At 43.5% G+C, this 22,736-nt stretch overlaps 2 protein-coding genes across 5 annotated transcripts; both read left to right on the top strand.

Annotated features, from left to right (window-relative positions):
• The first annotated feature begins 3,570 nt into the window (after positions 1 to 3,570).
• On the top strand, positions 3,571 to 10,671 carry LOC142897026 (uncharacterized). 4 transcript variants are annotated; one of them, XM_076039033.1, is made up of 7 exons: positions 3,571 to 3,717; positions 5,809 to 5,873; positions 5,961 to 6,047; positions 6,904 to 7,031; positions 9,186 to 9,293; positions 9,548 to 9,602; positions 9,860 to 10,671. In XM_076039033.1, the coding sequence occupies exons 3-7, from the start codon at positions 5,963 to 5,965 to the stop codon at positions 10,402 to 10,404; spliced, it is 921 nt and encodes a 306-aa protein (XP_075895148.1). In that variant the 5' UTR covers positions 3,571 to 3,717; positions 5,809 to 5,873; positions 5,961 to 5,962; the 3' UTR covers positions 10,405 to 10,671. The 4 variants fall into 4 exon arrangements, 2 of the variants coding, with proteins under 2 accessions (XP_075895148.1, XP_075895147.1); XR_012928411.1 differs by lacking the exon at positions 3,571 to 3,717 and adding an exon at positions 3,999 to 4,992 and having other exon boundaries at positions 5,961 to 6,380; XM_076039032.1 differs by lacking the exon at positions 3,571 to 3,717 and adding an exon at positions 4,253 to 4,992.
• Positions 10,672 to 13,270: 2,599 nt separating this feature from the next.
• slc7a4 (solute carrier family 7 member 4) lies at positions 13,271 to 20,999 on the top strand. The gene is made up of 5 exons (XM_076039010.1): positions 13,271 to 13,646; positions 14,636 to 15,726; positions 17,246 to 17,955; positions 18,167 to 18,275; positions 19,404 to 20,999. The coding sequence occupies exons 2-5, from the start codon at positions 14,745 to 14,747 to the stop codon at positions 19,616 to 19,618; spliced, it is 2,016 nt and encodes a 671-aa protein (XP_075895125.1). The 5' UTR covers positions 13,271 to 13,646; positions 14,636 to 14,744; the 3' UTR covers positions 19,619 to 20,999.
• Positions 21,000 to 22,736: the final 1,737 nt, after the last annotated feature.

The raw sequence follows: 22,736 nt of genomic DNA, 5'->3' as shown, positions 1-22,736 counted from the left end.
CTGATTTTTGTGCCCCCCACCTGATGCTCAGGCAATATAACATGGGCGTCTGCTTCTGGGCTCTTGACTGCCACCAGCCCAAAACAGCCCATGTATAACAGCTTAAACAGGAAGTGTTTATCGTTAATTAATTATTAAAATAATTGTTTCATAATTGCTCCAATATAGTAATAACAGTATAATTGAAAACAATTATTCAAAACGCCGATGTACAGTGTCGCAAATGGGACACTTTGGCTTGCAGATCTGCGTTTTCAAGCGAGACTGTGCTATGACGACATTCTGCTTCATCACCTGTTCATACACGTTAACCTTTCTCTAAGGGGCCGTTTACACGGGGATGGATTCTTTGAAATCGAACATTTAAAAAAAAAAAAAAACGCCTTTACACAAAGCCGTCTTCAAACAGAATTCTGATATATGTCCGGCCTGGTGTGGCGCCGCAAGTGTACTCCCTGAAGGCGAAGGAAGAAGAAGAACACCTGACGCACACCGTGTAAAAAAAAAAAATCCAACAGTAGTTTGCGAATATGAGAGCCACTGTGACTAGAAAGAAAGATCGCCCGTGAAAAAACAGTGTGGATAAACGAGTTTTAGAGTTGAACTTCGGCTTCGAGTTATTTTAGAACCCTTAAAAGGTCCATGTAGATAGATAGATAGATAGATAGATAGATAGATAGATAGATAGAGACTTTATTGATCCCTTTGGGATGACTCCCTCAGGGAAATTAACACTTCCAGCAGCAGTAGCAGCACACACCGATGGAAAAAGAAATTTAAGCACACAGATTAAAAGAAATAGCAGCACACAGATGAATAAAAAATAAAATAAAATAGCAGCACACAGGTATAAAATAATAAATATTTACTAATATACACATACAATATACATAAAAATGGCCACCTCCCTTCCCTACCACTACCCTCAGCACTCTATGTCCTCCTCCCCCCAAGTGAGGAGTTGTAGAGAGTGATGGCATGATGGACAAAGGAGTTCTTGAGCCTGTTGGTCCGACACTTGGGAAGGAGCAGTCTGTCACTGAACAGACTCCTCTGGTTGCTGATGACGGTGTGCAGGGGGTGGCTGGCATTGTCCATAATGTCCAGCAGTTTGTCCAGAGTCCTCCTCTCTGCCACCGTCACCAGAGAGTCCAGCTTCATGCCAACCACAGAGCCGGCCCGCCTGATCAGTTTCTCCAGTCTGGATTGGTCCTTCTTGGATATGCTGCCCCCCCACAGCACAGACGCTTCACTCTTGGCCTTTGATGCAACCTCGGACATTTTCTCAATATTGGATCCAATTTAGTTTCCTTTAATTTGCTTGCTCTTTGTTTGCAACACTTAGGACATGCAGGTGTATAATTTGTGACCCACGCAGATTTTACGGATAAGAGTAGGCTTAGCTTTCCATTGAGGTCATCTTCCAAACTCTGTCAAACTTTAAAAACTCCCAATCTTCATCCAGTAAAACAATGGCTCAATCACTCTCATAGTGAAGCTGTTTTCCAGTACGGCACCAAAGAAATCCTTTGCTTGACAAACCAATGCTCTTGGGTAGTTTGTGGTTGTAAAATGTCTGTAGGCCGGAGGCTCTTCAAATGCAGCATGTGGTTTTCAATCCAATTTCAATCTTTTGACGGGTCGTCCATCCATTCCTTCACAAAGTCCATGCGCAAGATATTCCGTTTAGGTTTTTTTTTCACTACTGAAAAAGTAATCAGATTACAGTAATGCGTTACTTCTAACGCGTTACTGCCCATCACTGCAGAAGAGCATGCCGGTCCATCAAAGCAATATTCCTAGACGGCAAGATTTTTAAAGATGGCCACACCTTGAATGTGTGAAGATAACAAAAATTATTCAGGGGTAGACCTGTTGATTAGAACCAACGTTCCCAAAGCTGTATAACCTTTGGAAGTTGTTCAGGGAATGGGGCCCCTATGCAGTCAAAACATTGTTGAGTTGGACTGTGAATGGTCCTCTTAGAGGAGAGAGACTGTAATTATGTCACTGCTTGCATGCAGCAACATATCGCTGTCAACAGGATTTCTGTTGCAAGGCTTGATAAATTGTGGGAGCAGCAGGCAAAGGCTGATTTCACTGAGTGTGCTCAGGAGGAGCAGCTTGGATTATCGGAGATCATCATTTCATGGAGTCGGTCACAAAATCTCCTACACTGGTGAACCAGCACTACAGTATTGGTTTACCTTTGAGAAAAGCTGACGTGAGAATGTCCAACAATAAGATGGTTGCTGATCAACATGTTCTGAATCTCAAAATTTAGTTATAAAAGGGACAGCTTATTCCATACAGAATATACTAACTTTATGAATGATGTTATTTCCAAGGACTACGCTGAGAGGATGCCTGCTGAGGATCTAGGTTGCTGTGATGGTCGGGTGTGGTATATACCACACCATGGGGTGTATCACCCACAGAAGAGAAAGTTGAGGGTTGTTTCCGACCCAACATTCCAAGGTACATCCTTCAATACTCAGCTTGTCAAGGGTCTAGATCTGACCAGCTCGTTCCTTGGTCTTATTACCAGGTTCCGAAAGGGGCCTGTGGTTCTTATAGCAGACATCACAGCCATGTTCCACCAGGTCAGAGTACCAATTCATGATGTGGACCTGTTAAGGTTTATTTGTTGGCAGGATGGGGACCATGGTCAAGATCTGGTGGTATACAGAATGGTTGCGCATCTGTTCGGCGCCACATCCTCTCCAAGTTGCGCAAGTTTTGCGTCAAGGAAATGTGCAGATAATAACCAGAAGCACTTCAGTCCAAAGGCAGTTAACACTGTGTTGAATCATTTTTTATGTCGATGATTGCCTGGTATCCGTCAGCTCTGAAAAGAGGGGAGTCTCATTGTATAAAGAACTTTGTCTTTGCTAAAGGAGGGTTTTAGCTCACTAAAAGGATTAGCAATAGACACACTGTTCATGCTGCCATACCTCAACAGGAAAGAACCACAGAGGTGAAGGATCTGGATTTGGACACACTACCAGTGGAAAGAGCACTGGGTGTTCAGTGGTATGTCCAGTCCGATTCATTCAAATTCAAGATCATGCTCAGACATGCTTCTGATGTCTTGGTGTAGGGTGAGCATCAGGGGTGAAATTTTCTGTTGACCACTTCGCTCGTTTAAGATTGCTTTTTGTTTATTGTGTTTGTTTATTAGTGGATGTTCATTAGCGATTGGAGCTAATTGTAATGACAAATGAAGTAGTTAACAGAACCTCAAAACAAGATTGGATTTGGATTTTTCTTGTATGCCGGTCAGCAATTATTCCCTGTGCTAAATTCACAGCGGCTTATTGATTTATTGGTCGCTAGTTAGCCGCAATAGCTATCCTTGGCGTTGTTAAACTGCCACCTTCCGTTTTCCGCTCCCCCTCCCCTCTCTTACGTTCTGTGCAAACTGACATTGAGTGACGCAGAATTTCATGTGCAGATGTTTCAATTTGTCTTTGATGATCGCCATGGTAACCAACTATAAAGCATTCGAACGTCGCTGCAGCTGGTAAGTAACAGACCGCTGCTGAAGCTCATTCTAATCCAGAACGTTGGCGCTATATAAGTCTTGACGAGACTTTTCAGCCATACAGCACGTAAAAAAATAGCACATTTTTGTTTTTGTTCATTCGAATTTTCTCATCAGTCACCGATCAAATTTATAAACTTCCAAGCATACTGTATTCAGAGTGTTAGTAGCAGGTAAGTGCTCAAATTTATCTTTATTGGGGTTAAACTTGCTGATGGATAAAAAAAAAGGGGAAAAACCTAGATATACAAAAAATTAAAACACTAAGAAAAAACAGTTTTAATGATGTTAGATGATGCTACATCACCATTCATGGCAGTTGAGTTAAAAGACAACAACGATGTAGAAATACAAGGTTTCAATTCATTTTTAATTGCTCACTTTTGCTGTAACTTATTAATTATCATCCTGTAAAACAGTTTAAAGCTACATTTAACTTAAAAAATACCACAATCTCTATTTCCATCCTAATATTTTTAAACATTAGTGGCAAATGCAGCCATCAGCATTTCAAAAATAAGCAGAGCTTTGCCCGTGCTGACAGGCTGAATGAAATGGCATAACTGTGTATACTACATTGCTGGTAAACTTTCAGTTGACTTAATGCTTCAGTGTGTGATTTTTTTTGAAGGAAGCAGTTTTTAAGAAAGCCCGCCTGACAGCGCGTTTCATATTTAGGGCACTGTCAGGCAGGTTTCCTTCAGAAATGGCCACACAAGACGGCAGCTCACAGGAGCAAGACCCTTATTGCTCTTTGTATATTCTAATATTTATGAGAACCGTTCTAAGGGTCAGAAAACCAAGTTACTTTTACTGTGCTGCGAGTATACACTTTTATTGATGCATTCATGGGCAGTATGTTGAGCTTTTACTGATATAAACATCATAAATCAAGCCAAATGTTACACACTGGACCTTAAGGGCATAATCTCAAGTGCAGTTCCCTCTTAATTCGATTTCTACTTTTATTTCTCATGCCAGTCTTGATCATTTTCTCCCAAAAATGTTCTTTCTCATGTTTATTCCACAGGAACCTTTCAAATCAAAACATACAAAAGAAAATGGATGTCTGCACAAATTTTGACACACTTGTAAGGGAAATGGAGTGGGGTGATGTAGTGTCCACTATTGAGGATGTCCTCGCGGAAATGAAAGTTGAAGCAGAAGGCCCTTTACATCCACTGCTGGGTCTACCTCTCCCTACTGCTGCTCCTGGACCCGCTACTCTAGAGTCCAGTAGAATCACAGTTCAGAAAACTGACATTCTGAGTGAAGGACATTGTAGCTATGAACACAGAAGCACAGTTCTGAAGTACTTTGAGGAGCCATCTGCTCCTGAAGCTTACATAAGACAGGCAAAGGACAAAGACAAAAAACCACTATGTAGTCAAAACACCATTTGGTCGCAAGATGTCTACAACCAGGAAGTTGGTTGCCCTCCAGGACAGGTAACATTAAATTTACATTAAGTGAGATTTTTATTAAATGTAGATTTTACACCATGTTTAACAAAGGTAACTCCTCAATCTCAACCCTCGCCCTTAACCCTCAATCTTTGGCCCTTAATCTTGGCCCTCAAAAATAAGTGTAAGGGCTTAGAAATGGGACACCCCTTAAGTGCAGTTACGTCATCAGACTGTGGGGGGCGGCCTTACGCCAAAGCTATGTCCAGTCAGTCAAGAAGACGACAACGACGAAGAAGAAGGAGAAGAAGAAAAAGACGACGAAAAAGGAAGAAATCCTCCGTCGCTACACAACGATGTACACAAGTAACGAGAAGCCGGGACCGCCGGTCCGGCTGACAAACACCGTAAAGTAAAAATAAACAGTGATGTCAATAATCCATAAAAAAGTCTTAAACTAAGACAATAAAATGATTTCGTAATATTTATATCTTTATTAACTAAGAAAATACTTCCATTTGTAGCTTGCTTTTACATCGCCATCTTTTTCAAAGATGTCTTGGCGAAAATACACAATGTCTTCTGGGTAGCCCTTACTCCGAAGGGTGGTGCCGGAGAATCTCAATATTGAGGGCGATACAGCCCTTAATCTTGTCCCTCAACTTGACGTTCTCAGAATTGGGATAGCACTTGCACTTCACGGGAGCGCGCATTTTTGAGATTGAGGGTTAAGGGAGGAATTGGAATTCACCCTTACACAAGAATGTATTGCAGATGTTGTGGGGTGGTGCATCATATAGGATCAAAATTCTAATGCATCTTTTCTTTGTCCACCTCTCTTTTGTGTGCCTGTCTCCCCAGTACAACAATGTGCCAGTACTTGGACTCACTGAATATGACCAGAATATGCGACCTGTAGGATATCTGTACGTTTTATTCACACAAATTCAAAATGGAACACAAGCGAACCTTCACAAACACTTAAACATAATTTCTGTCTGTCATCTGCATAGGAATGGAGAGATTTTATATGGACTTCCATCAAACTCTTATGTACCACCTGACTTTGCAGCTTCTCCATCTAATATGTTCCTACCGAGGCAAGTTTGGCCAGGACAAATTGGTTTGAAGGTCATGTGGTGGACAAATTGGTTTGAAGTTCAACTGTGTGTTGCAGATAACATGGTCCTCACCAAAGAGGACTCATAATGCAGTTATGTTTTCCTCAATGTAATGTCTGTTGAAAAATGAGTTTAAATATATGTGTTCATAGTGGTGTTTCACAACATGATGAACAGCTGGATGAGGACCGCCCATATGTCAAGAAGCCACTCAACGCTTTCATGATCTTCAGGAAAGAGCAGAGGCCAATCGTGATGGATGAAACAAATATTCGGGATAGTGCAAGCGTTAATGCAATTGTGGGCAAAAAAGTGAGTGGATTTATATTCCAAATTGATATGAAAAGTATATAAAATATTATCACAATAATGATAATATAATTGATAAAAGCACAGGTGAGTTGTCAGCTTGGCATTTCTGCCTGTAGCACCTCCACCAGTGCCATTAAGCAGGCTGTAGGGTCGTCAGCCGGGAGCCACCTTTCCCTGATGTTTCGCCCCATTATTCCCGACACATCTCGGGTTGGTGGAGCAGTGGTAGGGACGTCTCCATACCACTCCCTGCAGCCTGCTTAGGATCCTTTTTTCCCCCACGCCTTCTCCTTCCTCTGGAACCACAGCCAAAAGCTTCCCTGTTCTGCCTCCTCCGCCAGATCTAGGAGGGTCTGCTTCTTTTTGGGACCTGTTACTCCAAGGGTTTTCAGGAGCTGCTCAGTGGATGTCCCGGTGAAGCCGCTACACCCGACTTCCACTGGAAAAGTGAACACTATCCATCCAGCTTGCCAGCACGTGGCTGACTGTTCTGCGTACCTCTGCTTCTTCCTCTCATATGCAGCCTCCATCTCCTCCTCCAAAGGGACAGTCAGCTCCACCATGATGACCTCTCAGGCAGGAACCGACCACAGCACAATGTCTGGGCACAGGGATGATGCTCTCTGGAGGGAATTTCAGCTGGCGGTAGAGGTAGGCTGCTAGCTGCCACTCACCGCCTAGTGATAGGAGGGAGCGCTGAGTCTTGTGTGTGTGTGTTGTTGAGTCTCTCTCCCTTGCATGACAAACTGGATCCACGTCCGTGCTGAAGATGTGTCAGTCCTGTTTGCTTCCAGTCTGCGGATTTGCTGTGTCTCTGCCAGCTTGCGCAAGACCTTGTCATGCCGCCATCGGTACATGCCCTGCGACAGTGCAGTCGTGCAATCAGAGAGGATGTGCTCTAGATTTGGGTTTGAGATGGTGCAGAGCTGGCAGGGTTTTTTTGCACCATACCAAGGCAGGAGGTTCCAGGGGCTTGGGAGAAGGTTGTAGGTGGCCCTGATCTGGAAGCTCGGTCTTGCCTGGGGTGTTCTTCACAAGTCAGCCCAAGTGATTGTCCTGTTGGTCACAGCCTCCCAGGTGGTCCGTCTGCCTTGCTGTTGTTGGCTCACCGCTGTACTCTTGTGCCTTTCCTCTTCCATCCTGGCAACTTCAGAGATAACCAGATCTTTTGTTTACTTCTTGGTGGCTTTGGACCATCTCTTTGGCGCAGCTCCCCATCCTAAGCCAGCTCTGCCCTGTTGTGTGAAGCCAACAATTTCCTGGTGTTTTAGCCAGTGTATGACCTGGATGACAGCTTGGGTTACGTTCCACTTGCGTCCTGTTCGAACATGAGACTTGGCGGTTTGGATAGCTGGGTCCAGTGAGTCCCTCAGTTCAAATAAGAGCCTCACCTTCTCCTTTTTGTACCCCATGCTGATCGACTGCAGAGGAAGCTTTTAGGTTTTTTGTCCCAAAGAGTGCTGAGGTGGAGAAGCATCGAGGAAGGCCGAGCCATTTCCAGATGAAGTTGTTGGCTTTTGCCTCCAGTTTCAGGACGGCTGTCAAGGTGATGTCACTCAGTTTCAGAGGCCACAGCAGGCGCCGGTATAATGTAAACTGTAAACACCAAACCTTGAATTTCCCTGGCAGGAAGCACTGATCGATCTTGTGGGGGGGCCACTCTGAAGTTGGGTTGAAACGGTTGTAGCCATGGTCTTGTCTGATAAGTCAGCCATGTATAGTCTCTTCACAGGTTCCTCCTCACGGGCCCATGCGAGCAGCTCCTCCAAGCATTTGAGAAGCCTGGATGTACAGGTTGCTGGTTGGAGGAGGCTGTTGATATCATCCATTTCGGACCGTACGGCAGGAAGCCTTTGACCTTTCTGAGATCTCACTCCTCGGACCATCTGTCTTCCGCCTATCAAGACCACCTCAAATGCAGTTGTGAAGAGAATGGAAGAGAAGATGGCGCATCCAATTGTTATACCCTTCTTAAGCCAGTGCCAGTCAGTGGAGGTATTCCAGGTTGTGTAACAGACATACAGGTTGTTAAAGCAGTTTCCCACTAGGTCCTGGATAAGTGATGGAATATGGAAGAAGTTAAGGACGTACGTGATGAGCTGGTGGGGAACTGAGCCAAAGGCATTCACGAGGTCCAGCCATACAATGTGGAGGTCAGACTTGCTGCGTTTGGCTGACTGAAGCTGCTCCCAGATCATTGCAGAATGTTCCACTTGGAATGCCTTCCTTCTGGCAGCTGGTGTCGATATACTTGATCGCCAGGAGGTAGCTGGTCATGCATCTGACCAAGACGGAGAAAATGATTTTCCCCTCCATGTTCAGTAGGGCGATGCCTCTGAACTGCTTGATGTTCTGGGAGTCTTTTTCCTTTGGGATGAAGGTGGTGCAAGCCTGCTCAGGATCCTTTCCCCCACGCCTTGTCCTTCCCCTGGAGCCAGAACCAAAAGCTTCCCTGTCCTGCCTCCTTCACCAGATTTTGGAGGGTCTGCTTCTTTTTGGGATCTGTTACTCCAAGGATAATGCGCCATAATAATGTTGTATTATATTTATTTGTTCCTGGTCGGTTGTTTTCTTAAAATAATGAATGGAAATGAAGTAAAACTTGTGTTGCCAGTTTGCTCGACCAACCGCCGTTCAATCGTTCACCTTACACGATAAGTGGCAAGGACACCAACAAATGTTTGACAATGGAATGAGAAAGAGGACATTTGATTTGACTTTTCACAAAGTAAAAGTATGTCAATAAATAGCATGCATATGAAATGTTTGTACATGTGTTGACATTACATGGGCCTTTTTCCACAGTGGAAGATTCTGACCAAAGAGGAACAGGCAAAGTACTTTATGGCAGCTGAAAAGGAAAGAATTCTCCATGCACTGCAACACCCAGACTGGTCCTTCAAACACAACTATGTACGTATACAGTATCCACGTAGTCAGTCACATGGTGTCACCTATTAAAATAATGGCCTAAGTCATTTTTTCAAATTTTGGGGAAAAAACAAAAAGAGATGGCCAGCATTGTCAAGAGATGGTTTAAGCCAAAAACTAATTTTTGTGAAAAAATTACTTATTTTAATAAGGTGATCCTATCAGAGTTAATGACCCAAAGTCTGAGGCCGTAAAGGTCATGGTTGTCAGCTGATGTCACTCTTTGTGCTCTGCAGGGAAAAAGGAAATTGAGGAATCGGAAGAACAGGAAGGCGATTGCCAATCTTAAAAGTAAGACTTTTCTGTTTATTTACCTTGCCTTGATATAAAGTAACAGAAGAAAATGCACTGGCATTTGTCTACACACTGAAGAACAAGTTAAGAACAAGTTCAATTGTTCAATTTTTAAAACCAACCCATTGGCATATTACAAGGTTCCCTATGTCCTCTAAGTAAGACAAAATTTAATTTTGCAATGTTACCCGCAATTTAACATGAATGTTTTTTGTGTGTGTGTGTGTGTGTGTGTGTGTGTGTTTGTGTTTCAGAGGCTGCAGAGAAATGCATGGCTGCATCCTTTGTCACAATTGTCCCACCCACAAACGTAGGTGCAGCAATGTTGTTGCAGCACCTGCAGCCAAATCATTCTAGCTCACCACCTCTTCAGCCCGCAAACCAAGATCAAGGAATGATTTTACAGCACCTGCAGCCAAATCATTCTAGCTCACCACCTCTTCAGCCCGCAAACCAAGATCAAGGAATGATTTTACAGCACCTGCAGCCAAATCATTCTAGCTCACCACCTCTTCAGCCCGCAAACCAAGATCAAGGAATGATTTTACAGCACCTGCAGCCAAATCATTCTGGCTCACCACCTCTTCAGCCCGCAAACCAAGATCAAGGAATGATTTTACAGCACCTATGGCCAACTCATTCTGGCTCACCACCTCTTCAGCCCGCAAACCAAGATCAAGGAATGATTTTACAGCACCTACAGCCAACTTATACTGGCTCACCACCTCTTCAGCTGTACCAAGACATCCATACTGTTGACTTTGAACAAATCCAAATCAAAAATGAACTTAACATGTAAATATACATAAATATTGATCAGCAATTTGAGGTTGTGGTCCGTGTAACACTGATCACACAAAAATGGTTCTTCATCTAATTTCAATCAGAATTACCAACACAGAGTCATCGGTTAACAGTGAAACATTTGAAAACAATGAAATTTAGCTTCTCATATGTCCCCATATTTATGGGGAACAGCAGGCTGTTGTTGGTAGATGACAAGCAAGGTCTCGCACGTTATAGGTCACAAACCTGAAAAAATAAAACAGTAAAAATATTTTGAAAATTAGGAGTATACTAAAAACGTATACATATATGTATGGAATACACAAAATGTAACATTTGAAAATATCTTTTTTTTATATAGGATACATTATTGCTATGGCACTATGCATTGCCAAGTACAGTGCCACGTTTAGACTTGCATGGAAAACATCATTCTGAAGCATTTTAGTGCAGACAATGAACGCAGAGTCAGGACTGGGGGAAACCCTGTCTGGAACTGGTTTTTGGTTTTGCCTGTGGGTGTCAAATTAAATTAATACCAATCAAAGTGATGGCTGTCACAAATTCACTTTAACTGCATAGCTAATCAAATGATATCTGTACATTGCATCCCTTCACAAAACACATTTTTGACATTTGAAATCTCCAGCTTAGTGTTGAGGAAAGATATATTTGAGTCAGTAACTCACCGCTGTTATTGTTTCTTTCCAAAGAGCTGTGCGTGAGACAAACTCATCGGCTTCGTCTTCCAGGTTTTGGCTTCTTTGTAATGTTTTTGTGACAGTTGAATACCACAAGTTGGTTTCGTCTTCCCTGTCCCATCGTGGCGTGTATGTGAGTTTTAAGTCTCCGCAGGCCAGAGAGAGACCTGTCTGATGAGCATTAGCATCACCTGCGATGCTAGCCATGTTTTGTTTGGTTAATTTATTTTTATTACAAAATTTCAATTTTTTTATTTAGCAACTGATTGTTTGCTGTGTGTTGGCTACAACGTAGGACAACAGATCTATCACCAAACGACTAATCAAGTCAATCACTCAATCAGTGATAACCATAGATGGCAAAAGTGTACATGTTCTGTACTCAAGTACGGTGCAAGTACAGATTTAAGTCTTTACTCAAATAAAAGTACGAAACTATAGGTTCTGAAATGTACTTAAGTAAAAAGTGTTTTTTTTTTTCAACTATACTTTTATTGATCAAAAAAAAATTGAAGGTTGAACACAAACAAACATGTCGGCGGTGTAAAGGTTTTTCAAAGTGAGAGAAACAGACATAGCACAAGCTATCCGCAATATATGCAACGCTACAATACCTCGCGGGGGAACATCGGCAAAAAAATTCAACACGACAAATTTAATCAGGCATTTGGAAAAGATACACAGGAGGATATCGAGTTCAAGAAACGCAGCGCGATGAAAGAAAAAAAAAAAGCTAACTCCGAAACGGATGCCAATAGGGTTGCCACCCGTCCCGTTTTGCCCAGACTCTTTTTTTTCACCACCTGTCCCGGGAAAAATAATATCTCTCCCGGGAGACAATTTGTCCGTTTTCTTTAAGGTAAATGACAAAACCTCATTTGATTTCCGTCTGTGGTCTACTCCCGTAAAATACGCGATTGTCCCATATTTGGCAACTAAAAAACCTGTCCCGTAATGAACTGATATGGGACGCACTTCACCTTGTCCCGTATATTTCGGGGACGCCTCTCCGTCTCCGCCCCCGTCGACATAAAACAACATATAAACAAGTAATTTTAATATTGCTCCTCACGTGATCGGTGATCGGTTTATTTAAACTCACTGATCGGTGATCGGCCCAAAAATCGTGATCGTGTAAAGCCTAATCACTTCAGTCGTAGAGTCGTTTATTATTAGACAAGAATATCTGCACAACTTAAGTCCACACAAAGCAGGAAGAGCTCCATACAACCGATGTTAACATGCTGGCAGCGTGAAAATTGCTATAAGGAGTGAAACTTGTGAGTCAAAATCGCTGCCTCTTCACGTTTCACTGCCAGCGAACACAACAAGCAGAGCACGGAGTTAGCGGTGGTGGCAAACAGTTCATCAACACGATTCCGCGGTTGTACGTCGCAAGTAGTCTTAAAACTAATGTTGCTTGAGGTCATAATACACTTACAGTCCTCATACATGTTTTCAAATATTGCCGTGGCTGACTATTATCTCGTCGTCCACCGGCCGAGTCGAGCCCGTCTCCCTCCCGTTGCCGACCGGACCGGTGTTCCATCGCATCCGCATTAGGCTGAACAAACCTCCAACATTTTCTCTGTTCGTTCCACGCCGACGGTTGTGGTCCTTGGTGCTTCGGTAGTCGCTCTGTATTTTTTATTTTATATTTTTTAATTTCCCTGACACTGAAAAAACTTTTTCTTAGAGCAGCGCATTGCGACATCATTTTCCAGGGCAGAGCGGGGGAGGGCGGAACCAGTCCGAGAGTGTGCCTGAGCTTGGCCATGAAAGGAGCTCTGGAACGAAATGACGTCATTGCGTTCCCAGTGTTGAAAAAATCTCTGTGAACAGAGCGTTTAGAACCATGCCCAACAATTTGCAGGGCTCACGTCCAAACGCATAAACCTCATTATTTGACGATTTTCGATCGTTTGACGATAGGGTTCAACATTGTAACAGTTTTTAAAGCTCAGAAAAGTGGAAACGCATCATAGGTGCCCTTTAATAATAATTAAAAAATAATAATAATACTTGGATTAAAAAAGAAAAGAAGTAGAAAGTACATATATTTGTGCACAAATGTTGAGTGTGTATCAAAGCAAAATGATGGTAACCAATAGCGGTGCAATTCATGTCAAAGATGCAGTTTTACCATTCATTCAATTCAGTGTGTGCTTGAGCACCGGAGCGCACCCGGGATCGGCGCCAGGCAGCCAGCCATATGCTGGGCAGTGTAGGGGGAGGGGTCGGTCTGCGTGTGTACGCGGCCGGGCGAAAAATGCGACTGTCGCTTTAAGAAGAAAGTCCTCGGCTCCCTGGCGGTGCGTATCGGGTTCGTTTTGTGGCTGGCGCCCCGTCGTCTCCATCACCGGAGCAGCATGATGCACCTCGGCAACTTGGAGATACAGAGACATCAGTGAGCTTGGACCTCGTCGGCAGAGCTTCCTCCTTCCTTCCTTCTCTCGGTGCAACCATCGCCTCCTGCCTTCACCGATGGAATAACCAGTCGCACCTGCCGCACCGACGCTCGGCATCTCTGCCACAACCACGGCAGGAAATAACCGTGAGTGTTTTTTTTTTTTTTTTTAATTATTTATGCGCCTTTACAAAGGTTCCCTCCCTCCGTGTGAAGGTAAGGTGGCGTTCCAGCTGGAACTAACATCTAGGCTGGGCCGCAACGTATATTGAGGAATAAAGCCTTACGTAATTACAGCGGGGACAACCTGCCGTCGTCATCCGGCCGTCGGGGAGGGTGGCAGGAGCCGGGAGGAGGATGTAGCCTCTACCCCTCGGCGAGGCGGAGGATTGATTTGACCGTCACAAGCGCGCCGCTCATCACGGTGGTCTGCTTGAAGCTTTATTGCTTTTGGTATTATTTACACCTCGACGCGTCCGAGGCCTTTGAGATGACGTGGACTGGCTGTGGATTGCTGAGTGATGAGTGACTCGCTGATATCCCGTTGCCGTGTAATGCAATAAAAAGCCAGTGAGAGTGTGTAGACCAAAAGGGCCTTCCCTGTGTTAGCGATATGATCTGATGCAATACTTTGCGTTGATATTTTTGGTAAAAATAAATAAATAAATAAATAAATAAAAAAGAAGAAGAAGAAGAAGAAAAGAAAAGAAAAGAAAAGAAAAAAAAGTGCACCGGAGAAATTATAAATTATAAAGCAATAACACAATAATGCAAATTGTTATTAATTTACTGTGGAAAAAGTAATGTTTTTTTAGTAGCATTTCAGATTTTGTTTTAATGTAAAACAGCAAAATTTCACTAATATATAATTTTTCATATAATTCATATTGTCCTAATTATGAATAGCAGCGTATGTGCGCATGAGTGGTTTTGATACCTTTTGAAGCACCACTCCATAGATCATTTACTGTCTCTATTGCTTCATATGTAGACATTTTCCTTTAGTTTACCTATGGATTCAAATGCAAGTGTTCCTGTTGCATTTTACATGCTGCAGGGATCTTAAAGAGACCGTTGAACAGATGGAAACAGGTTCAACAAGGCCACTGAAAACAATGTGTGCTTCTGTCTTGTAGGTTTACTTTGTGGTCTGGTGATGGGTCAGCTGCGACTGCTGTAACAACAACAACAACAACAACAACAACAACAACAACTTGTGGTGCTGGATTGTTTCACACTCTAACCATGGCCGCTTGTCCGAGAGGCTGCGCCCCAGCGGTGCGCTTCTGTCAGAAACTAAACCGACTCAAGACGCTGGATGAAGACATGATGGCCACGTCACTGAAGCGCTGCCTCTCTACCCTGGACCTGACTCTGATGGGAGTTGGTGGGATGGTGGGCTCAGGACTGTACGTCCTGACGGGGACGGTGGCCAAGGACATAGTCGGGCCTGCCATCATCATATCCTTCCTTTTTGCCGGCTTCGCTTCGTTGCTCGCCGCCTTTTGCTACGCCGAGTTTGGTGCGCGCATTCCAAAAACGGGCTCGGCTTACATGTTTACCTACGTGTCGGTGGGCGAGATCTGGGCCTTCCTCATCGGCTGGAACGTCATCCTGGAGAACATGATCGGTGGCGCCGCCGTGGCGCGGGCCTGGAGCGGCTACCTGGACTCCATGTTCAACCACGCCATCCAGAACTTCACGGAGACGCACATCATGCAGTGGGACGTGCCCTTCCTCGCACATTATCCAGACATCCTCGCTGCGGGGATCCTAATAGTCGCCACGTGCTTTATTTCCTTCGGCGTTAAAGTGTCCTCTTATCTGAACCACATCTTCTCCACCATCAGCATGGTTATCATCGTCTTCATCCTGGTCTTTGGTTTCATGCTGGCCGAACCGGCCAACTGGAGCCAGAAGGAAGGAGGCTTCACCCCGTTTGGACTGTCTGGGATACTGGCGGGTTCGGCCACGTGCTTCTACGCGTTTGTGGGCTTCGACGTAATCGCGTCCTCGAGCGAGGAGGCGAAGAACCCCCAGAAAGCCATCCCCATCGCCACCGCCATCTCCCTCGCACTGGCTGCCTCGGCTTACATCCTGGTGTCTACGGTGCTCACGCTGATGGTGCCCTGGCATACCCTGGACCCCAATTCCGCCCTGGCCGATGCTTTCTTCCGCCGTGGTTACAGTTGGGCTGGAGTTATTGTGGCCATAGGGTCAATCTGTGGTGAGTTTGCAGCTTTACTTGGTGGGGTGGAGATAAGTTTTGTTGTTAGTTGGAATGTGTTTATTGTAGAGATGCACCAATCCACTTTTTTCACTTCCGATACCGATACCGATATCTGAAGTTTAGTATCGGCCGATACTGATCCGATACCGATACAGAAAAACAGCATTGAATCACCTAACAAATTATGTCTTGTTGTTTAGAAAAAAACTGTCTTTTTGTGCAAGGCAATGTCAGACTTTCCTCATTTTCTAAAAACAAATAAAATGATCCAGATGTACTGAAAAACGAATTTAATGCTGTGTACCAGTACATTAATTCAAAATAAACAAATAGCTTCACTAGCTTGAATGGCAGATATTCAAAGCAATCAGCTATAGTGTAATGCAATTGTGCAAACAGAACGTTAACACCCATTACAAAACCAGCTGAATAACAGAATAGCTTCAATAGCTTGGTAAAAAATAAAATAAAAAATAAAATCAGCGGTAGCGTGTTTTTTCCCCCACATGCAACGGCATCACTCACAGCGGGCTGTGAGAGATGTGCAGATATTGCACGTAGCCGTGGAGTTTGATGGCGGACGTAATGTAAAGTAGTTCCAGACGGCGGATCCTTTCGCTCGCTCCACTCCGCACGGCAAGACGTCACTCGCGTCGCACAGCATAGAAATACACAGAACGGAACTGCTCCTATGGATCGGGCCATTGGATCGGCTCATTGTCACCGATACCCGATCTAGAATTTTATTTTAATATCGGATCCGATACCGATCCCTGTATCGGACCGGTGCATCCCTAGTTTATTGTCCCCTGAAGAGCAATTTGTTCTACAGCCAGCAGAGAACTAGACAAAAACACACGTATTTAACGTGTGTAACGCATATATGCAAAAATATGTATGTGTGTACATACATAAATATAGACATATACATAACATCCATACAAAGGCGCGTATTTGTTTCAGGAAAAAGATCAATAAAAGTGATGTCATATATGTGTCATTTTATATATACATATATGTATACATATTCCCAATACACACATCAGGAAAAGAAAAACTCTTCAGACCCCTCAGCCCTGAGTTCAGGAAGAAGCGGGTATTTGGATGGATGGATTTATTCAGATATCACAAGATTAATACAAGTTAACTTTGGCCTTTACAATTGCAAGAGGTGCTCACAGTGGTGGCCATTGGCCTCCAGACATTTATGTGTATGGCGACTTACTGCTTGGGTAACCTCAACACCTGTTGATGCTACAGCAATCTGTTGGGAAAACATTGTACAACAGTACACAGTGTGTGATAATTAATGATTAGTAATTTTATCAAAACTTCAGTATCTATATGTATAGTAGTACTTATACAAATTAAATATTTATATATAATATTATGTACTGTACATACATATATATACTTACATGAACATACATATATTAAAATGTAAGGATAGCCTCAGTTTAGAAGTTCTATTTGACGCACAGCTCTATTTTTTTTGACTGATTGTTCTCTTTTCCAGGGATGAACACGGTGCTGCTCTGCAGCCTCTTCTCCCTCCCCAGGATTGTGTACGCCATGGCAGAGGATGGGCTGTTTTTTTCCATTTTTGCGCGGGTGAACCCCGTGACCAAAGTCCCGGTCGTTGCGATTTTGGTTTTTGGGATTCTAATGGCGATCTTGGCTCTCACCTTTGACTTGGAGGCCCTGGTCCAGTTCCTATCCATCGGCACCCTGCTGGCGTACTCCTTCGTGGCGGCGAGCGTCATCGTGCTGCGCTTCCAGCCCGAGAAAACAACAAGCGGCAAGGAAACGGCCTCCACCACTCCCAACCTCGCCGCCGAACCCACGCCGGCTCTGTCAGAGTCCCAAACGATAACCGAGGACAGCGGGGAGCTGAAGCAGTACGAGTCCTTCTCTGACAAACTGCAGCTGGTGGAAAGGACGAAGAGCAAAGAGCGGCGCGGGGTGGGCCAGCTGAAGGCCTTCTGGGAACCCTACCTGGGCAGGTTTCTGGGGGACTGCGAGCCAGGAGAGGTGGTGGCCTTCTGCGTCATGACTCTGATCGTGAGCTCGGTCTCCTTCTGCGCCGTGCTGGAGTTTGGAAGGGGTGCGCTTCAGCTGCCGTTATGGAGCTTCGCAATGCTGCTCGTCATTTTCAGCCTCGCCTTTGTCATCAGCCTGGCGCTCATTTGGATTCACGAGCCGCAAACCAACAGCAAAACATTCCAGGTGAGCGCTTCTGTTTTTTTTTTTTCTTCTTCATAGTCACGCCATGTACAAACGCTTAGATAACATTAAATATTTGTGTATTGATTCAAAGCTGTCATCTTTGCTTGTATGCTCTGGTGATTGACTTCAATCCAAGTTGTTGCGATGCAATGTCTTGACATGTCCTCAGACGCCTCACAGTTGTGTGACTGATGATGTGGCTGTTTTGTAGGTACCTTTGGTTCCATTCACTCCAGGTCTCAGCATCCTTATCAATGTGTTCCTCATGATGAAGCTCAGCTACCTGACATGGATTCGATTCACCGTATGGATTGCTGTGGGTAAGGAGAAGAATGCTCAGTGTTCCAAACTTCTTCTCAAGCACGTCATGTTCAGTCTATAGGGGCTTTTCTGTGAAAGAAAACCAACAAAAAACTAGCTGTACAACTTCTTCCCTGTGCAAACACGTGTGGTAGTGTACACAGCACACTTCCACACTCTAGTGTGTGCTCAACTGAGGCGGACAGAAGTGAATATAATATCATTTCAGCGTGCAGTTTGACGTGCACAGGCAGAAAACAGCAACAAAAAAAAAGAAAAAAGTTTCCTTTGAGGATGTGGAGTGCCGTATCAGACAGCACTAATTCCAGGTTAGTGAGAGGGTCACTGGGATAAAAGGATTAGCTGCATTAGCATAATACTCCTCTGGACCCTGTAAACCCCTTAAACACAACTGTCAGACTGCTGCGAGTTAACAGGATGCACTCATGGGGAACGTTGCACTTGATAGGGCAATAGGTGAAGTTCCATTTAAATTTTTTGGACATTTCCGAGCCGTGGAAGCACATTTAAGCAGAGAGCCGACGTTTTATTTTGCTCCAGTACAGTTTAGACAACACCAGCCCACACATATAATAATTTTGCCTTGATAATGGTTTCAATTTCTCTCCAAACTTTGGCCTGTGTTAAATTTATATTTTTACTTTTTTGTATTAATGAGATCATTTCTGTTTTTTGTTCCGTTTTTTTAGAGCTGGATATTCACAACATTGGTCATTATGGCCACAGCAGAGTTTCGTTGCTCCAAGTCAGGGGTGTCTTCGCGGGCCAACGTTTATATTTATTGAAAAAAAATCTCATCAGATCTTTTTTATTTGCAGCCTCCTGATTTAAAATTCAACAGTAACCTTTTTTCTCAGGCTAATAATATATTTTGAAATAAAATAACAATAAACCAATTAAGTAATAATTATGTCATTTAATGACTGCCCTGCCCAGATTGAGCAGAGCATTCTGGGATTTGTAGTATTAGCTGTACATGTGCTGTGTAATACGGGCGGTTCGGCTCTAGCAGTGATTTCGTATTGCCTCGCAGGCCAAATATAATTACACTGCTGGCCAAATTGTGCCCACGGGCCAGAGTTCGACACCTATGCTCTAAGCGAATTCTTTATTTTGGTTTTTTTTAGGTCTCCTTGTGTATTTTGGCTACGGAATCTGGCACAGTAAGGAAGGCCTGCGAGAGCTGCAGCCCAAAGACATGGCCGCCCGCTACGTGGTGCTGCCCTCTGGCAGCCTGGTGGAGACGGTGCAGTCCGTCCAGCCGGAGGGACAAGTGGACTCGGCTCACCACATCAACCCGGAAGCTGACCCGGAAGCTGAAGACAGCACCGGGAAGAGATGATGTGTGACCACGCTCTGATCCGTACCACTGCCTGGTATCGTCTCCACTGCAAACGCTTTGTTCTTACCTGACTCCTCTCTGTATCTCCAGTCGGCCGCAGTCTGCACCTGTTGCTCTCCAGCTGGTTGCGCACTATGGCAAGGGATGCATGCTCCGTGTCTCATTGTGAAGCACATTTGTATATCTTCTTATAACCGAATGTACAGTAGAGAGCTTTATGACCCAGATACTTCAGAGCATCAGCATTGTGTGACACACTCTACGAGCAGCTGCCGTCTAGCAACACTGTCAGCCAATCGGAATTGTTTTGCTCATCGTGTCCGTCAGACCCTTTCTCAACTTATCGGTTCTGATATAGATTTTGAATATTTATGTCGACGCAAAAGAGCACTTGCGATTTTTAGATGTCACAAAGTTTGAAACACAAGTCGTGTCTGCCTTGAATTGAATCCTCCGTTCCTGTGTGTCTGCTTTAAAGTGGCCACAGCACAAAAACATTGTATTCCTCATTAACAGATCAGCTCAAACATGGTCAGATAATTATTTGATTCCAACAGACCGTAGACCTTCTCTCTCAGCGTTGTTTTCGGAGGCTTATTTGGCTCTAGCGTGGCACGTCATACATCTCATACATAAACCTTCATTAGGGTGGCCAGCCTACCGGAACGAACTAGACGACGAGCTCAGGTTGCAACAGACTAAGCAGCAGCAGCAGCTATTATTATTTATTTGCTTAAAACACCATGACTCCACTAAATGCTCTCACTGAAAATCTGCTTCTTCGTCAAAGTTCAAATGTGGTATCCTTTAACGGTTTTAAAGGTTTTTTTTTCCTTTAAGTCAACCAATAGAATGAAATGTTGGCGTCACCCTATACACATCCCATAGCTATTTAACTGCTCAGGGGTTTAATGTTCGTCTGTGTGAACCTGCAGGCCTGTTTGAACGCAGGCGTGGCTGAGCTAAACAAAGAGAAAACGGAGGAACAGACCTTCAAAACCACAGACAGAAAAAACCCTCACAGTCATTTTAGTTTGGTTTGGTTTTTGTTCCTGAAGCATAGGATGATTTATTTTGCACTTTAGAATGAACTGCCTTGAAGAAAAGCAACAACGTTTTGCCTGTTTGTTCAACTGGTGAAAGTGAAGCATGAAATCATCATCACTTTGCCAACGCGGTTGGTCAGCTGTGTTTTATTACTGCTCAGTAGTAGCATGATACTCAGAAACCCTCATTTCAACATGTTGTTTATGGTTGTTGTTTTTTTTACCTTTGCATTTGTCAAAGATATTTTTCAGCATTCCCCATCTTTGTTTTTGAGAAAGGACAAGCTGACCTTTGTGAGTTGTTAATTTCTTTGTACCTTTAAATTCTTCCCACAGAAAGTTAAAAAAAAAAAAAAAAAAGGTCTTTCATCGTAGTTTGTTTCTTAACCATTCTGACAGCTCCAAAGAAAGTTGTTTCGACATTACCTTATTATGTATATTTATTAAGAAAACTATTATTTTTTTTCTATTGTCATTATTATTATATTGTTGTGGGATTTCAGTTTTTATGGACACAGTTGTTTCTGCCACCTTTACTTGTGCATGTCACGTGTGTCGTACGGCTTTGTATGTGACTCTTGTCAGTTTCTTTTGGACCTTCGTGTTAACCTGTTCACACTCCAGTGCTTTATTTAATCTCCTAAATCTTGTCCCATGATTCTTAGAGTGTCACATGTCCCTTTCTTGTGCATGATGATGGGGGGAAGGGGTGGGGGTGGTGGGGCAGGCTTGACATCAGCGCTCTGTTTAAAACCTGGGATGTGCTTTATATCTCTCAGGCCTGTGTAATCCCCACAGATTTGCTGCAGCCCCTGTCGCCAGTGTGCAGCCTGACCTAGATTAGAAAAAGCACACGTTATACAGCAAACATTCCCACAATCAGCTCTCAATACGAGACCTTATTTTTACAAAGGTTAATGTACCAAAAAAAAGTTTGTTTTTTTATATCATTCCAACTAATGTCTGCTTGTGTTACATAAAAAAAACAAAACAACAACAACAAAACATAGCCTTAAACATGATGTAATCAATAGAGACTTGGCTGGTTTCAGCAATTCTTTTTTTTTTCTTTTTCTTTTTATCTTTATCTGGCACATAGTAACTCAAACATAGCACCTATACAACCAAAACACAAATGTAAGAGAAAATGCACAGTTTGAGTCATTTTTCTATCATTGAAATGGGACTGCCGGGGAAGATTTTCAACTTTGCACAATCAAAATCAGCTTGTTTTTTGTCACAGATGTGCTTTTGATGTCAAACTCAGTAAGGGACGTTAATGCTGTGGTGCTTTTTTCTTCAAGATAAAATTTCTCTAGCCACTTTTTTTTACTATCCTAATAGTGTTGCACTCTGTTGGCGCATTTGATTAATTCATTCTTTCTGTGTGTGTGTGTGTGTGTGTGTGTGTGCGTGTGCGTGTGCGTGTGTGTGTGCATAATGCAGAGGACTGTGTTACAAGCTAAAAATAAATGTTTTGAAGCAGCAATCACAGAAGTGAGCACTGGTTTCATTCTGTCATAAGCAAACACTACAGGCAGTGCTTCAAGTGAATGAGTCCTGGTAGGCATGGTTACTAATTACCTGACCTAATGTGCTGGTAGCCACCTGGCACCCAACCCCCAGCCTGTTGTTGATATGTGTGTATACATATATATGTGTGTATATAGTTACATACATATACAGGCATACATACATATATGTATAAATACATATATATATTTTTTCATATATCGCACCAATATTGAGATATCAGTTGGCTCCTCCATTCCTGTATGTCTGTTTTAACATGGCCAACAGCCCAAAAACATTTTGCTCCTCGTTCTCAGACCAAACATGGTGATTTAATCAAGTATTTATTGGGATTTGACCGTCAACCATATTTCTCAACCTTGTTGTCAGAAATGTGGCATTCTAGACACAGATAGAGACCAGCCACAAATATGTGCGTTTGGCTTGCAAGCCTATTGAAACAAAACAAAATAGAGAGCTCAGGTTACCACACACACACACACACACACACACACACACACACACACACACACACACACAAAGCACCATTACTGCAATGG

The sequence above is a fragment of the Nelusetta ayraudi genome, unplaced genomic scaffold (assembly GCF_046127955.1).
Source record: "Nelusetta ayraudi isolate G7.1 ecotype Tasmania unplaced genomic scaffold, CSIRO-AGI_Nayr_v1 ptg000058l, whole genome shotgun sequence".
Classification (NCBI taxonomy): domain Eukaryota; kingdom Metazoa; phylum Chordata; class Actinopteri; order Tetraodontiformes; family Monacanthidae; genus Nelusetta; species Nelusetta ayraudi.
This window is presented reverse-complemented; position numbering and strand designations above follow the sequence as displayed.

Coding starts and splice junctions, on each gene's coding strand:
- LOC142897026 (XM_076039033.1), top strand. CDS start 5,963: ATGGAGAGATTTTATATGGACTTCCATCAAACTCTTATGTACCACCTG. Junction 9,294..9,547: donor GGTCCTTCAAACACAACTAT/GTACGTATACAG, acceptor TGTGCTCTGCAG/GGAAAAAGGAAATTGAGGAA. Junction 9,603..9,859: donor GGCGATTGCCAATCTTAAAA/GTAAGACTTTTC, acceptor TTTGTGTTTCAG/AGGCTGCAGAGAAATGCATG.
- slc7a4 (XM_076039010.1), top strand. CDS start 14,745: ATGGCCGCTTGTCCGAGAGGCTGCGCCCCAGCGGTGCGCTTCTGTCAG. Junction 15,727..17,245: donor GGCCATAGGGTCAATCTGTG/GTGAGTTTGCAG, acceptor TCTCTTTTCCAG/GGATGAACACGGTGCTGCTC. Junction 18,276..19,403: donor CACCGTATGGATTGCTGTGG/GTAAGGAGAAGA, acceptor GGTTTTTTTTAG/GTCTCCTTGTGTATTTTGGC.